Here is a 17930-nt window from a genome sequence, read left to right on the forward strand (position 1 = left end):
GTAGATAAATCCTTACAGGAAGGGAGATAACCTACCATTAGAATCTTCATTATAAAGGACTCACGGTAGATAGATCCTTACAGGAAGGGAGATAATCTTCCATTGGAATCTTCATTATAAAGGACTCAGGGTAGATAAATCCTTACAGGAAGGGAGATAATCTTCCATTGGAATCTTCATTATAAAGGACTCACGGTAGATAAATCCTTACAGGAAGGGAGATAATCTTCCATTGGAATCTTCATTATAAAGGACTCAGGGTAGATAAATCCTTACAGGAAGGGAGATAATCTTCCATTGGAATCTTCATTATAAAGGACTCACGGTAGATAAATCCTTACAGGAAGGGAGATAATCTTCCATTGGAATCTTCATTATAAAGGACTCACGGTAGATAGATCCTTACAGGAAGGGAGATAACCTACCATTGGAATCTTCATTATAAAGGACTCACGGTAGATAGATACTTGTATATAATTACAGGAAGGGAGATAACCTACAATTGGAATCTTCATTATAAAGGACTCACGATAGATAGATAGATACTTACAGGAAGGGAGATAACCTACCATTGGAATCTTCATTATAAAGGACTCACGGTAGATAGATACTTACAGGAAGGGAGATAACCTACCATTAGAATCTTCATGATAAAGGACTCACAGTAGATAGATACTTACAGGAAGGGAGATAACTTACCATTAGAATCTTCATTATAAAGGACTCACGGTAGATAGATACTTACAGGAAGGGAGATAACCTACCATTGGAATCTTCATTATAAAGGACTCACGGTAGATAGATACTTACAGAGTTCATGCTTATCACTAGGTGGACTGACTGTACTATTTATTGACTGACCCCAACTGTGTGTGTTGATAAGTCCAGTGTATATCGAGGTCAGGACCAAATATTTACTTTGGAATTTACCAACTGTTTCCCAGTGTAGTATAGTGTGCCTGGTTTACTCTAGTTAAAATGTTTCCCATTGTAGTATTGTGTGTCTGGTTTACTCTAGTTAAAATGTTTCCCATTGTAGTATTGTGTGCCTGGTTACTCTAGTTAAAATGTTTCCCATTGTAGTATTGTGTGCCTGGTTTACTCTAGTTAAAATGTTTCCCATTGTAGTATTGTGTGTCTGGTTTACTCTAGTTAAAATGTTTCCCATTGTAGTATTGTGTGCCTGGTTACTCTAGTTAAAATGTTTCCCATTGTAGTATTGTGTGTCTGGTTTACTCTAGTTAAAATGTTTCCCATTGTAGTATTGTGTGTCTGGTTTACTCTAGTTAAAATGTTTCCCATTGTAGTATTGTGTGCCTGGTTACTCTAGTTAAAATGTTTCCCATTGTAGTATTGTGTGTCTGGTTTACTCTAGTTAAAATGTTTCCCATTGTAGTATTGTGTGCCTGGTTACTCTAGTTAAAATGTTTCCCATTGTAGTATTGTGTGCCTGGGTCATTGTATCATCGTACCATTTAGGGACTTATCCATCAACAAGATGGCGGACAGGCAGCCATATTGGATTTTGATAGTTGACATTTGAAAAGCAGAGAAAAGATTCTTCTTTCTATTGTCAGACATAGATCATTCTTTGGTGGGCGCCAAGTTCCCTCTGGGATCTTTAGTTACTGTAATATTAGTTTTTATTAACTTACTTCCTCAGATATATTTTCATATAAACAAGCATTAAAACAAGAACTATTACAGAGCACAACTTCAGTGCTGCTCTTATGCTTGTAAAGCATCATAAATGTACATACTTCTCCATGCCTTAATTTGAATGATTTTCACAGCTTAATGCATCAAAACTTATATAATTATGGTTTTCAATAGATAACTAAAGAGAAAATAGGATGTCAAAATGTCCACACAGTTATGAACTTTAAAATCCTGAGGAAATAAACACTTAACCCGAACATTGCTTGGCTTCATAAAGTCGGGTAGGCAATACAGGCCCTATGGACCTGGTAATAAAATAAGCTAATATAATAAACTTTCTCAATTGGCAAATGAAAGTGTGCAAATGCTTTGACAGAGTTATCTTCCCTTGATAGTGATGTTGTCATGCAGGTTGTGGGAAAATTTATTTTATTTTCACAGACTCAACCTACCCAGAAGGGTACAGATAACTATATATCTGTAATGTGCAAATACAGTGATTGTATTTGTCCTAAAACACTTACTCATTATATATTAATGTAATTGACAATTTTCTTTTTTAATGATGACACACACCACTGCAGAGTTTTGTTTCGAATTTCTTGTACAACATGATTTTATGTATTTTTTCACTGTTGAAAAGTATATGGCCACTACAGAGAGACGCCACATGTTTATTAGGTCTAGCAATCCTAGCAGTAAAGCAGTATTTAATTCTACAGGTTGAACATGGCCTTAGATAACAATAAGTTGATAATGTGTTGAGTTTAACTTCAGGCACCTCATTCTAAATCTGTAAGATCATCCAAGTACTATTGTCATCGCGAGTTTTAAAGCTTATTGAACCCCAGGACTAGTGGTAATGTATAATCTCTTGATCCAATGTATGGGGCTCAATGCCAGAATATTTAATTTATTTTTGATGTTATTGTAAAAGATAATGATCTTTACTCCCAAACAATAGAAATGTAATTAACAGAGATTTATTGATCTACTTTATTATACACGAAATCAACAACACTGAACCATATACTTGACAACACTATAAATCTCTATACCTATGTAGTCATGTTGATTTGAATATACCGTTAGCAAATATTTGCCAGACTGAGTATAATTCATTCATCAACTTTTTTAGACCACTATCATCAGAATACAAATTTCCTTTTGTCCGTGGTTCATTGCATTGTTTGCCCTTCCATTCGTTAACAACTCTTCTTTCCACTATGCATGGGAGTAAATGTTATAATTCAGTAGCCCACTGTGGAAAAGATACAATGTTGTGCTATGTTGTAATATGTTGTACTATGTTGTACATTGTTGAAAATTGAGCATTCCGATGACAACACATATATGACGTCATGTGACTACACAAAGGAATGATGGCCAAGTTTTCTATTTGCAGGCTGTTCCTATAGAGTCATCATGCTTCGTTCATTGTCATGCGCCATGCATAAACTTTCATTCAGTCTTCTTGTCAATAACCCAAAGTCCCAGGGTACTGCTATTTGGCAAATGAATGACCTTGACCTTCATTCAAGGTCACAGAGGTAAAAAAAAACTAAAATCTTTATATGACTTCTTGTCAATAACAAAGAGCCCTAGAGACCTTATATTGTGCCCGTAGCATACTTAGATGAAGGGCTACCAAGTTTGTTCAAATAAATGGCCTTGACCTTCAATCAAGGTCACAGGGGTCAACAAGGCTAAGATCTTTATATGACTTCTTGTCAATAACTACGAGCCCTATAGAGACCTGATATTGTGCCTGTAGCATAATGGCATGAAGGGCTACTTATATTAGTTTGTTCAAATAAATTATCTTGACCTTCATACATGGTCATGGGGGTCAAATATGTTACAACTAATTACTGTGTATTTCATTTCTACTAAATATTGTTAGTATTAACAGTTAGATGATCGCCAAGGCCCATTGGGCCTCTTGTTGTGCATGTCGCATTTTTGGACTGATTGGCCCACAAGCCACCAACTATTGGTTTTGATGGTTAAATTTTATTGCCTTCATATCACAGAAAGTGCTCAAAGAATCTGTCTTAAATTTGATATGTTGGTTCCACCCTGGTAGTGCATTGCAATTTTGATACAATTCGACAATAAAAGGATGTAGGGTAGCCATCTTTGATTTTGATTTAAGGAGTTTGTTACTGCTATTTCTTAAAAAGTAGTAAAGTCTCTGAAATTACATGTGTAGGTTTCTGTTGTCCCTATAGATTGTCACTCTGTTGCATTTTTCGCCCATTATTATCAGATGGTGGGCTATTCAAATCGCTTTTTGTCCGTGGTGCGTCTTCCGTCCTTCCGTCCGTCAGTTAACATTTTTTGTTACCGCTATTTCTCAGAAAGGGCAGAAGGGATCTTTCTCAAATTTCACATGTAGGTTCCTCTAGGGCCCTAGTTGTGCATATTGAATTTTGGGACCAATTGGTCAACAAGATGGTCGCCAGGCAGCAACAGGGGTTTCATTACCTTTCAGGAGAGGCGGTACAATTTCAAATTCAGGGGGTACATTTCTATACTATCTGTATGCTATCCAATGTAATTTAGCCCAAATCAGGTGGTACCACAGCTAGGTTTAACCGGCAAAAAGTACCGAGCACTACCTGATATTGAAATCCCTGCAGCCATCTTTGATTTTGATAGTAAAAGTTTGTTACCTCTATTTCTCAGAAAGTACTCAAGGGATCTCTACTAAATTTCATGTGCAGGTTTCCCTAGGGGTCTAGTTGTGCATATTGCATTTTGGGACCGATCGGTCAACAAGATGGCCGACAGGTAGACATCTTGGATTTTGATAATTGAAGTTTGTTACTGTTATATATATCTCAGAAAGTACTGAAAGGATCTTTCTCAAATTTCATATGTAGTAAAAGTTTGAAAAGCAGAGAAAAGATCCCTCTTTTCATTGTCAGACGTAGATCATTCTATGATGGGTGCCAAGATCCCTCTGGGATCTTGTGTTAGCTCACCTGGCCCGAAGTGCTGGTGAGCTTATGTCATGGTGCGGCGTCCGTTCTCCATCTGTCATCCGTCCGTCCGTCAACATTTCCTTTAAATCACTACTAGTCATAGAGTTCTACATGGATTGTAACCAAATTTGGCCAGAAACAGCCTTTGGGGAAGGGGAATAGAGTTTGTATAAATTTTGGCTCTGAACCCCCAGGGGCTGGAGGCGAGGGGAGGGGCGGGCCCAATAGGGGAAATACCCGTATTGCTCGAGGCCGAAGGCCAGTTTTTTAGTTGATTTTTAATGAATTCCAAAATCACAGATCAAAATTTTCAACAGCATACTGTACGGGAAAGCTTCAAATCATATTGAAGATTGGCGTCTAGTCCACGTACTTCATGGCCTAACTTCACTTTTCATGTTGTATTACATTCTTTTAATCATTAGACCTGTATGCAGCCTTTTACTCTGATACATTTGATGTGTTCGTCCTCTACTTGATAAAACCAACTGTCAAGCACAGAGAGCAACCTCTATGGCGATCTATAAAGCTAGCGTGAAACTGAGCGAGAAGCTTTGTGACGTCATAATAACGTAACCCACTGTTACTCGCGATTCCTCGGAAGTTTTCTACATAAATAGACAACAATAGTGATATGTTCCTAAAGCCGTGCAATATAACATCTTGAACCGTGCAATATAACATTTCCATGGTAGCGTGCAATATAACTAGGGCTGTTACGAGTACCCGGTTACGGGTCGGGTTGGGGATGTAACCGGGTCAAAAAATGTGTACCCAGGTACCCGTCAAAATAGGACAATTCGTCTGGGTGCACGTAAACAAGTCTAGAATTTATATTAAAAGTATTACAAAATCCAACTCATTTGTTTATGTTTTCACTCACCAAGGATGACACCTTATCTTTTCAATACATTTTATTTCTCATGACCGTCTTTTGATGCGAGAACAATCTACTTTACGGACATGTGCACTAAAAAGGTCACACTATAGTCATATCCTATAACACAAGAGACCGTCCGAATGTAGTACTTCCTGTTGCGCATGTGCAAAAACATTTCCTCTGGGACTGGTATATGCTACAGCAAGCTGGTCGGACTGACATTTTACGGCAGCTCATTAGCAATTATGAATGTCAAATACAAATGAAGTAGACAATTAACGACTGAAGCTATCTTTACTGAACTCACATATGATTTCATCAAATCTCCGTCGATCAACCAATCTTTCCCAACAGCAAACACAACGTAACCCAATTTGTTACAAAAGCAGTAGATCTGTGTCGAGTACCCGGGTACGGGTCGGGTACTAAAATTCGGGTACCCGGGGACAAAATTTAGTACCCGTGACAGCCCTAAATATAACCTTGAACTGTGCAATATAACAAGGTTTTATTGAACTGTCAGGATAATAGTTGAAAATATTGTATTTCCACATATATAGATTGGTGTACACAAATTATGTAATAAATAGATATGATGCTTTAGATCCATAAAAGCACCTACATACTATTCAGATAGAGGGGAAAAATTAATAGCATGTTTTTAAAAAGCTGCCACAGATCAACTTCATGTTTAAAACTTTTGGGTAATATGGTAATAATAGTCACGTGCACTATAACTAGGATCTTAACATCCATATATATTTTGTATACATGTAGTTACTAAACACAGGATCTTAACATCTGTATATATTTTGTATATATGTAGTCACAGTGTCACTAAACACAGGATCTTGACATCTGTATATATTTTGTATATATGTAGCCACTAAACACAGGATCTTAACATCTGTATATATTTTGTATATATGTAGCCACTAAACACAGGATCTTGACATCTGTATATATTTTGTATATATGTAGTCACTAAACACAGGATCCTGACATCTGTATATATTTTGTATATATGTAGTCACTAAACACAGGATCCTAACATCTGTATATATTTTGTATATATGTAGTCACTATACACAGGATCTTGACATCTGTATATATTTTGTATATATATGTAGCCACTAAACACAGGATCTTGACATCTGTATATATTTTGTATATATGTAGTCACTAAACACATGATCCTGACATCTGTATATATTTTGTATATATGTAGTCACTAAACACAGGATCTTGTTTCTGCACAGCATTAATACTTACTTTTTAAAATATTTTTTAGAAGAATTGAAGAATATATATATATATGTTAGATTAAAGTAAACAGTCAGGCAAGAATAGCTAAAGTCGGTAAAAATGGTGTGAATGTATCCAGTATAATTTCTTTTGAAATAGAACAAGAGGCCCAGAGGGCCTGTATCGCTCACCTGGTTTGTAATGCCAAGTAATGTTCTGAATACAAGTTCATTGTTTATTTTCTGAGGAATTTGAATATTAACCTCTAATTCCCCTATTGGGCCCCACTTTTTCTGCTCCAGGGGGTCAAAGCCAAAATTTATACAAGTTCTGTTAACCCCAAGGATGTTTCTGGCCAAATTTGCGTGGTACAACCCATGCAGATCTCTAGGACAAGTAGCGATTTTTAGGATTTACCTCTATTTCCCTTATTGGGCCCCGGGGGTCAGAGCCAAAATTTATACAAGTTCTGTTCCCCTTCCCCCAAGGATGTTTGTGGCCAAATTTGGTTACAATCCATCCAGAACTCTAGGACAAGTAGCGATTTATAGAATTTACCTCTATTTTCCCTATTGGCCCCCCCCCCTCCTGCCCCCTTGTGGTCAAAGCCAAAATTTATACAAGTTCTGTTCCCCTTCCCCCAAGGATGTTTGTGGCCAAATTTGGTTACAATCCATCCAGAACTCTATGACAAGTAGCGATTTATAGAATTTACCTCTATTTCCCCTATTGGGCCCCGCCCCTCCTGCCCCCGGGGGGTCAGAGCCAAAATTTACACAAGTTCTGTTCCCCTTCCCCCAAGGATGTTTGTGGCCAAATTTGGTTACAATCCATCCAGAACTCTATGACTAGTAGCGATTTAAAGGAAATGTTGACGGACGGACGGACGGACGACGGACGCCGCGCCATGACATAAGCTCACCGGCCCTTCGGGCCAGGTGAGCTAAAAATAAAATCTCTCGTCAAAATCTGTCTGCGTACAAAGAAATTCATTTAAACTATAGCAATCCTATAACGTCCTCCCGGCTGACTATGTCCGTGGTTACATTTCCACGCAGCCTCGCTTTCAATGCTTTCAACTTTCTTTATTTCAATGATCGGAACTGGGAAGCATAAGCAGAACTTGACTGTCGTATTAATATGTGAGAACTTTTGGAAGGCCAATGAACGCATTTAGACTGGTTTTCTTTGCCGACTATTCACTTTAATTCCTAACTGAAAAAGTAATGATACAATAGACTAGGTTTACCAGGAAGTAGGAAGTGTAGAATGTTATAGTAAATCAGTAATAAGTGTAACGTATGCTGGGTTTCCTTCCTGGTCTTCACTCACAACCCCACACAGATGCATCCAATTAGAAGGACATGTTATCAGCCATGTGTGTATATGTATACATTTACTGTAGTATTAAACACAAACTACGTCATCTATACCATTCTTTCTCAGTAATTCATAGGGTTCGTCCTACAGGTACATAACTTTACATAAAATGCTTGGTTTTCATTCAGTTTTGGTTTTATTAGTTTAACATCCTATTAATAGTTGGGTCATTTAAGGACGTGCCAGGTTTAATTTGTTGATGGAGAAAAGCCAGAGTACCCGGAGAAAAACTGCAGGCCAGCGGTCAGTACCTGGCAACTGCCCCACATGTGATTCAAACTCTCATCCCAGATGGAGGGCTTGTGGTAATATGTCGATCAGGAAATCTTTAAAACCACTCGGCCACTGTGGCCCCAAATAAATGCATGCTTTTTCTAATGAATAATTGTACTTATATAATAATTTATTATAAAAACAGAAGCATAATATGTATGTATAGAGAATATATGGTTTGTATCTTACATTACAATTAAAGTTTATTTTGGTGCAAGGCTTAAGAAAGCCGAGATGACAAGGCTTTGCCGAGTCAAGCACCAAAATAAAACTTCTGTTGTAATTAATATACTAACAGTGTATTCTGTTAGTCCTGCAACCATTTCCTAGCTTATAGATGCATATATTCCAAACGAAAGCAAATTGACGGTTATTGACTTGGTTTTGCTCAAAGCATGACGCTTCTTTGATGCGCAAGAAAAGATTCATTCATTAAAGCAAATGGAAGTGTTCTCCTTTTTATACTACCATGGGAAATATATAAGCACACCTTCGCAAACAATTCAAGTAATATTCTGATCTGTGTGTAATATCACTGAAACAAAATGGAAATACCAAAAAAACAACTAACCATCAAAGAAATACTTTACAATACATATATACCTCTAATTATAATGCCATGAGCCAAGAAAAAGACGCCACCACTATACAAGAGTTTTGATATATCTTAAGAGCTGTTGAGTATGTAAACCAAGAAACCAATGTCACCTTGAAATTCTCATTACTCTAATTTTTCATTCTTAAAACTTTTACCAATAGCAAGACTTACAAACCTATATTAATGAAGAAATCAATGTCAATTGCTACCAATAATTTTTCAATGCCTTAATTAATTTTGACCCATTGGGCGTCTTGAAATTCTCAAAATCAAGCATTTTCTTCCTTAGTTTTATACCCATCACAACACTTATAATCCTAAATTAATGAAGAAAACACTGTCAGTTGCTACAGATAACAGTTGTTCAACACTTACACCAAAATCTTAACCTGGGATTTCCAACGTGGATGCCAATGCCAGCCAGAGTGATTCCATTATATAAACTTTATTTATTATATTTTGATCGAGAACAAGTTATACATCTTATGTAAATAAATCACTCTTGATGGCTTGGATGTAAGTTCGGGATGGATCTTAGTTAGTTGGGAGCTAAGAAACCATGGAGAGTGCCCGGAGAAAACCCTCGTGATCAGGCAGGTGACCCCTAACCTTTCACATCTGTGCCTGCGGATAGATCCCTGGCCGGCTATGTGAAAGGCTATTGGCTTAACCACTTCACCACCTGATCACCCTTCCATTCATATAAGCCCCCTTTGAGATGCTAGCTAAAAAAGATATATGTACGTCATTCCGCTGAATGTGACATTAATTTGCCTTTTTAAGTGGGACTGAATGATGTTTCATTCAACGGAAGGTTAAACTTCAGGGTCAAGTAAGACAATTTAGTTCCATCAGATGTGGAACAAATTTACATGATTTTATTGACAGATAAAGCATATTTCTTATTGATGGATATTAAAGCACAATTTAAGTTTATCTGGCATTATATATAGTTATCCGTCAGTACATGTATGTGCGGCAGTTGCAGGATAAATTTGTTTTTTTATATAAACTTATGACATTTTCATAATAGAAATGATTAGATATTTATTTATAAATTATAGATCAATGATTTATTTATTCATAAAGAAGAAGATATGACACAAAATCCCTAAAATTAAAGTCATTATATGTTACCAGACGTAAATAGATGAACTTTATATAAGCTCTACATATATATATGTATAACACCAATATACTATAGTCAAAAAGTATACACAAGTACAAAGACTGAAGATAAAAACCACTACTGAAGTACCTGTTCATAATTCAGAGATTCGGATATTTAAACCATATATTTACATATCTGTCATAATTAAAGTTAAACGTGACTAAAACATCGTGATATACTGTATAGAATTACATTCGATGGCCACCACTTACATGTATAATCCTTACATTGTATATCAACTGTTATATTAATCCTTACAATACTTGGGGCTCCACATGTAAACACTATGTTATTACCTACCGTGACTCTAAATAACGACACAGAAAGTGATGACGTCACATATGTGTGCTTATTAATTTTGACATTTTGGAGGGAAGGCACGTGTACTGCAAAAGGCATATACATTGTATGTAGCTTATAGTTTAGATAAGTTAGAAGAGGGACATAGATAAGGCTCCAAAGTAACGCATGGCAGTAACTGGAAACCAGCAGAAATAAAGTGGTTGGACATCTGAATGCGGAAAAGAAGGTTTGCAGGTTTCTGGTCCAGGTCGCCAGTCAGCAAACGATGATTGAACAGACGGATTGGAAGATCTTCACTTTCACCTTCATCAGTAATAGTTTGACAGAATTTATCCAAAAAACGCTGAAAAGAGCCTAGGTCATTTCCCTGCTCCATCCTCTACTGTTGTCACGCCATCGATATGGCTTCAACACAGCTTTGTGCACAGAAAGTGATGACGTCACATATGTGTGCTTATTATTTTGACATTTTGGAGGGAAGGCACGTGTACTGCAAAAGGCATATACATTGTATGTAGCTTATAGACATAGATAAGGCTCCAAAGTAACGCATGGCAGTAACTGGAAACCAGCAGAAATAAAGTGGTTGGACCATCTGAATGCGGAAAAGAAGGTTTGCAGGTTTCTGTGTGTAAAATTAGGCCTGTCTTACATACATTTATATTTATGTTAGCCCTAATCCAATAATATTAGACGTCGATATATTGAGAAACTTCTGATGAGCAATACCACAAGAGTTTGACGTTCTGTCAATAACATATAGTATAGATATATAAAAAAAATACCCCTATATACTATACAGGGGCTTTTTTTTCATATATATTTATGGATTTTATGCTGATATATACAGTTGGTAGTAGACTAAAGGTTACACATTGTGCACACGGTGTGAACTACGAGTGGACACGGAGTGCACGAGGTTTAGACTACAGGTAGACACGGAGTGCACGAGGTTTAGACTACAGGTAGACACGGAGTGCACGAGGTTTAGACTACAGGTAGACACGGAGTGCACAAGATTTAGACTACGGGTAGACACGGAGTGCACTACGTGTGAACACGGTGTCCACTACAGGTGGACATCGTGTCCAGGTAAAATATCCACTACATCCAGACCACAGACAGACTAGATGATGTGCCACAGAAATATGAGAAAATATGTACTGATTCTGCAGTCTATATGGACTTTGACAGATAGAAATAGTTATTGCGATCAGATCGAAACATAATATTTATTGATACATAAAAATTGCCGTTAATTACTGGAAATCATTCGTAGTGTAATGTTTATTTGAATAGATACATATAAAGTAAAATGTATCAATATATATTATCATACAATTTAATTTATAAATGAGGACGTTAATTATAGAATTTATAAAAGCAAATTAACTGCGTACGGTAAACCACATACTGGTTATGTCTCATCAATGGATAGTTCCCAGTAAAAACTATCTTTCTTAGCTAGTGATAAGTAGTTTAAAGATGAAATTCTTTTTCGTACGCATAAAGTGATGAACCTTGCGTGGAGTAAGATTTTTAGCCCACCATCATCAGATGGTGGGCTATTCAAATCGCCTTTCGTCCGTGGTCCGTCGTCCGTCCGTTAACAATTCTTGTTACCGCTATTTCTCAGAAAGTGCTAAAAGGATCTTTTTCAAATTTCATATGTAGGTTACCCTATGGCCCTAGTTGTGCATATTGCATTTTGGGACTGATCGGTCACAAGATGGCCGACAGGCGGCCATCTTTGATTTTGATAGTTAAAGTTTGTTACCGCTATTTCTCAAAAAGTACTGAAGGGATCTTTCTCAAATTTCATATGTAGGTTCCCCTAGGACCGTAGTTGTGCATATTGCATTTTGGGACCGATCGGTCAACAAGATGGCTGACAGGCGGCCATCTTGGATTTTGATAGTTAAAGTTTGTTACCGCTATTTCTCAGAAAGTACTGAAGGGATCTTTCTCAAATTTCATATGTAGGTTCCCCTAGGACCGTAGTTGTGCATATTGCATTTTTGGACCGATCGGTCAACAAGATGGCTGACAGGCGGCCATCTTGGATTTTGATAGTTAAAGTTTGTTACCGCTATTTCTCAGAAAGTACTGAAGGGATCTTTCTCAAATTTCATATGTAGGTTCCCCTAGGACCGTAGTTGTGCATATTGCATTTTGGGACCGATCGGTCAACAAGATGGCTGACAGGCGGCCATCTTGGATTTTGATAGTTAAAGTTTGTTACCGCTATTTCTCAGAAAGTACTGAAGGGATCTTTCTCAAATTTCATATGTAGGTTCCCCTAGGACCCTAGTTGTGCATATTGCATTTTTGGACCGATCGGTCAACAAGATGGCTGACAGGTGGCCATCTTGGATTTTGATAGTTAAAGTTTGTTACCGCTATTTCTCAGAAAGTACCGAAGGGATCTTTCTCAAATTTCAAATGTAGGTTCCCCTAGGACCCTTGTTGTGCATATTACATTTTGGGACCGATCGGTCAACAAGATGGCTGACAGGCGGCCATCTTGGATTTTGATAGTTAAAGTTTGTTACCGCTATTTCTCAGAAAGTACCAAAGGGATCTTACTCAAATTTCAAATGTAGGTTCCCCTAGGACCCTTGTTGTGCATATTGCATTTTGGGACCGATCGGTCAACAAGATGGCCGACAGGCGGCCATCTTGGACTTTGATAGTTAAAGTTTGTTACCGCTATTTCTCAGAAAGTACTGAAGGGATTCTTCTCAAATTTTATATGTAGGTCCCCCTAGGGTCCTAGTTGTGCAAATTGCATTTTGTAACTGATAGGTCAAGAAGATGGTGGCACTGCCGCCATCTTGGATTTCATTGTTGAAGTTTGTTACCACTATTTCTTAGAAAGTACTATAGCGATCTGTCTCAAATTTTATATGTAGTGTGTTTGAAAAAGTTTGAAAAGCAGGGAAAAGATCCCTCTTTCCATTGTCAGACATAGATCATTCTTTGGTGGGCGCCAAGATCCCTCTGGGATCTCTTGTTAGTACATGTATAAGCAAATCGTCGCCAAAGAGATATTTTGATCGGCAAATTATTTTGATTAAAAAGAATATATTGATGGACATAATAAAAGCAAGGACATATAAACATAAACACATTAAATTCTTCATAAAATGTTTAACTATGTATGTATGGAATATAGTTTTCTAAACGGCAAGGTGCGCGAAATAGTTTGTATAATACGTATACATTTGCTACATGGAACCTGGCGCGTTGCAAAGCATTGGAAAAATGAGAAATCGTCCATAGACGTTAAAAATCGGCATTAGAAATTACACTTTATTACACTCAACCGATTGAGGAACCTGTAAGCACTGGCTTAAGAAAGCAAAAATTTAGTATCGGGCATGTGGCTGCTCGTGAGCACCAACACTGTTCAAAGGACCGATCGCTAAAATGTAGGTCAAATGTCTGATAACAAATCAAACAGACAGAATCAAAATAAATCCAACTTCTATCCATTTAAACTGTAGATTCATAGTTGTTGATTAGATTCTGAATTTGTCATAATTATTTTAATTCTAGAAACCTTGATAATTTGACAATATCCTATTCTGACCTTCTTTTACAAACCGCGTGAGTTATATGATAACAATATATATATTAATGTATGATCCATACATGTAGTATATTGTTCACTTATAATTAAATTTGCCTGCTCGAAAGGTAGACCCCTAGGCTAGGACTGCAGTTGCCATGGTCACTTGGACTTCATACTGTTCCAAATTACCTAACATTGGTCAGAGTGGGGCCAGGGGCCTGGGGCCTTCTTTGGGCACCCTTCAATATGTTCAGTCAAGTGTATCACAGACTAACAAACACCTGTATACATGTAGTACCTTATCCCAACCCCAGGAGGTCCATTTATAGCATGCTGTACTTAGGTGGCAGCCTCTCTACATGCATACATTGTATTCATCACACAAATACGTACAGTTATACAACAATGCTAGTCAATAGGGATATGTGTTTTAACTGGTAGTGCATTTTAATTTATTTGTTAATGAAGCTTTATATATTAAAATTAAAAATAATCTAAATACCAAGTGTATAGTTAACTAAAACATTTATTTCAAGATTATTGGAATATCATATTTCATCCAATATCTTTTCATTAATTTATTTTTTTTTACACTGGCTTTTTACATATATCAGAAACCTGATTATCATGACTATGTATATATTATGTAAATACCATATTACAATGTTGAATAAGTACCTTATCTACATTAATTTTGATTAAAATATATATATGTATTATTGGTAAATTCAAGGTTGTGACAGACATGCATGATTTACGCATTGTACAGCTACCGTCAGCTCCACTTCACGGCTGCCTGTCATGACAATAATTGAGGTGTATTCAACAAGTTTTTACCTCATCCCTCATCCCAATCTACACCCCCCCCCCCACCCGGGAACCGGTGTACATGTTTACCCAGGCTCTACAACAAGCATGTACATGTATCTAATAAGAATGGTACTTATGTGTTTCAAACTCATTAAACCTATATGATTTTTTTAAACGGTAAAGTATATTTGTTTGTCTTAACAAACTTCCATAGAAACAATTCTAAAATCACATCTTATATAAAGATACTGCCCCCATTCTCATAAAGCCGTGCAAACACAGAAGGTAACGATTCTGCCCTCTGGCCATCTATCGATGGTCACCTTGAGGCACCTGTATAGCTGGATACTGTGGCTTACCTGTATGTTTGACAAGTTATAATTATTGGACCATGACGCAATATACGATCAAGATAACTTGCGGGGTAGGGATCATAAACTTATTGTGTGTACCGGTAATTAAGAATCAAAACAAGCTGAATTGGGTACTTGTAGGTAGACTAGCCACCAATTAGTGGAGGACGTCATATAGTTTGAAGTGGATTTAATTATGCATGGTCTTTTAAAGACGTTCAGTTTTTAATAAAGAATATGTAATTAAGCTATTTTTACGTACAATACTTTTAGAACTTAAAATAGCAAGAAAAATATTATAAAAGTGTATATATTTTAATGAAAGACGATCTACAAGGGTATCGCTAGACAACTGATTGATAGGCACCAAATCTTTTTGTTTAAAAGCTATGTATTACCCGGTATATGATTGTATTACTGATAGCTTATTATAAAAGAAAAAGTGTCTCAAAAGCACATTAGGACTGATTTTTGCTGCAATTCAAAGTTGTTTTTGACTTGTGAAAATGCTTGATGTAAATGATATATATATATATATTTAATGCAATTTACCCATAAAACATTTACTTTTGAAAACGTAATATAGACAATTTAACATAAGAAATGGAAACTACAGATATAAAATTAAAAAGACATATACTTAATGAATATAAATCAATCTTTATTACTTTTGCAGTGAAAAGGTTTTATTCATGTATACTAAAAAAATATTGTATTATATAGTTATATATACTGTACATTAAATTGTAGATGTTGTAATTAAAAAAAATAAACACTTAATTATAATTATGTATTATTTCAAATTGAAGAACTTATTCTTCCCCGATCCCTAACTGTAACACATCACCTTGTCTGTCTAGGTCTCAATGTACCTGGACACGATGTCCACCTGTAGTGGACACCGTGTTCACACGTAGTGCAATCCGTGTCTACCTGTAGTCTAAATCTTGTGCACTCCGTGTCTACCTGTAGTCTAAATCTTGTGCACTCCGTGTCTACCTGTAGTCTAAACCTCGTGCACTCCGTGTCTACCTGTAGTCTAAACCTCGTGCACTCCGTGTGCACAAGGGTGTAACCTTTAGTCTACTACCAACTGTATGGTCAAGTGCCCTAAATACGCCGATTCCGGGATACAGGGAACTCTTCTGGGTAGGAGGTAGAAAACGTTGATTTGGTCATGTGACCGCGAAAAATTTAGGGCACATTTTTCCGTCATGGTGGTGACACTTATAGGCAGAGAATACCAATGTCCGGGTAAAGGTCATAGTCGGTAATACTTGTTCGATAACGGAACTTAGATAAACTGTTATGTTCTGTGTTTCTATTTGTTATTGATTTTTTGGAAAATGCACCCAGGTAAGTTATGAAATATTTGTGAATGAGACGTCAGATACCGCTGATTTCCAACTGCTAGGCGACAGCTCCATTTGATGCCGTAATTTACATGTCATTTCCTTATGAAGTGTCTAAATTCAATTTCGTGCATATTTAGATTTGTAGCGAAAAACTGCGGGAGTTACGCGTATACGTATTCTAAGCCCGCAGCCCTCGGTAGATGCCTTCTAGGGTAACGTCGGGCACCCGCCACAATACCCGAGTTTTGATTAAGATAGAGTGGGTCGTCGAGTAAAACACAATTCAACGCCGTAATAAAGTTCCACGTGTATTCAGCAACAATAGCATTTACAGGATACAGTTACTGTTCTGTAACAAATAGTTACATTATACAATTATTTCGTATATTATGTGTCATAGATTCGGTACATCGCCGCTTTAAAACTTTATAGTTACATTAGAGTTATCCCCCTTTTGTTTCGCTCTTTTCGCAAGATACGCCATTGGAGGGCCTCGCACCATTAGTTTGGGTGGTCCAAAAATGTGAGTTTACAGAGTTTATAATCGTTTAGACTAAATGTAATTTCATTCCTATTGTATGTTATGTTATCGATCACTCATATTTACTATGAATAGGAAATATACAGTCGACATATTAAAGTAAATCATGTCAAATTAAGGTCATATCGTTTCGAGTAACATTTATTGCATTATAGCATAGTGTTGTTTGTTATGTGTTCTGTCTATCAGAAAGAGTAATTCTTCTTTCTGTTTGTTTCAGTTCTTCACTTTGTTTCATCGTAATTAAAATAAACCTCATACGCCGAGATATGGATTCGGGTTTTTTGTGTAGTATTTCGCCCCCCTCGTATCAGGATAGTGAAGAAATTTCGGACACTCTGTAATCGTGTTTCAATGCAGCCCGATAGACACTTGTACAACTACTCGTACTAGTCTCAGTGACCAATGGAACTGTTTTCGAACAAGCAATTTCGTACAAATTAGTGTCACACGTACCACTACTTGAAAACTACTTCATATAAGACTTTTCATATATATTACACATATACAGCCTCAATTTGTGTACAGTTAACTAGAACATTCGTACAAATATGTCGATCAAATCATCTGTAACTCAGGAAAACATTTTTGAAAGCCGAAGGACACGGGTCCTGACTGAGAAGGCCAAAGAACAATATGAACAAACATTAACCAAATTCAAGGATAAATTGTCCTCTGCTTGGGGAAAGTGCCAGTCTGAGTTGGACAATGTTATGTGTGCTAGAGATGATAACGTAGAAAATCTGAAAAAAGTAAGACTTTCTCTGTCAATAGTATATGGTGGATATTGCATGATTTCAG

At 36.8% G+C, this 17930-nt stretch overlaps 2 protein-coding genes across 7 annotated transcripts in view; one reads left to right on the forward strand and one right to left on the reverse strand.

Annotated features, from left to right (window-relative positions):
- The window catches only part of LOC138331088 (uncharacterized), a 55418-nt gene extending 44513 nt beyond the window's left edge, over positions 1-10905 (reverse strand). Inside the window, exon 1 of the mRNA XM_069278546.1 lies at positions 10729-10905. Within this exon, the coding sequence (XP_069134647.1) occupies positions 10729-10872 (144 nt within the window). The 5' untranslated portion in view covers positions 10873-10905. The remainder of the gene's footprint in view (positions 1-10728) is intronic.
- Positions 10906-10947: 42 nt separating this feature from the next.
- Positions 10948-17930, forward strand: part of LOC138331084 (DNA repair protein RAD51 homolog 3-like) — a 39454-nt gene continuing 32471 nt past the window's right edge. For 4 of the 6 annotated variants that reach the window (XR_011209650.1, XR_011209651.1, XM_069278541.1 and 1 more), the window contains exon 1: positions 10948-11109. The gene's annotated coding sequence lies outside the window, so the exon portion shown is untranslated. Of the gene's footprint in view, positions 11124-17930 lie in introns of all 6 variants that reach the window. The other 2 variants (XM_069278540.1, XM_069278539.1) reach the window with 2 other exon arrangements.

Source organism: Argopecten irradians, chromosome 9 (genome assembly GCF_041381155.1).
Source record: "Argopecten irradians isolate NY chromosome 9, Ai_NY, whole genome shotgun sequence".
NCBI classification, from domain to species: domain Eukaryota; kingdom Metazoa; phylum Mollusca; class Bivalvia; order Pectinida; family Pectinidae; genus Argopecten; species Argopecten irradians.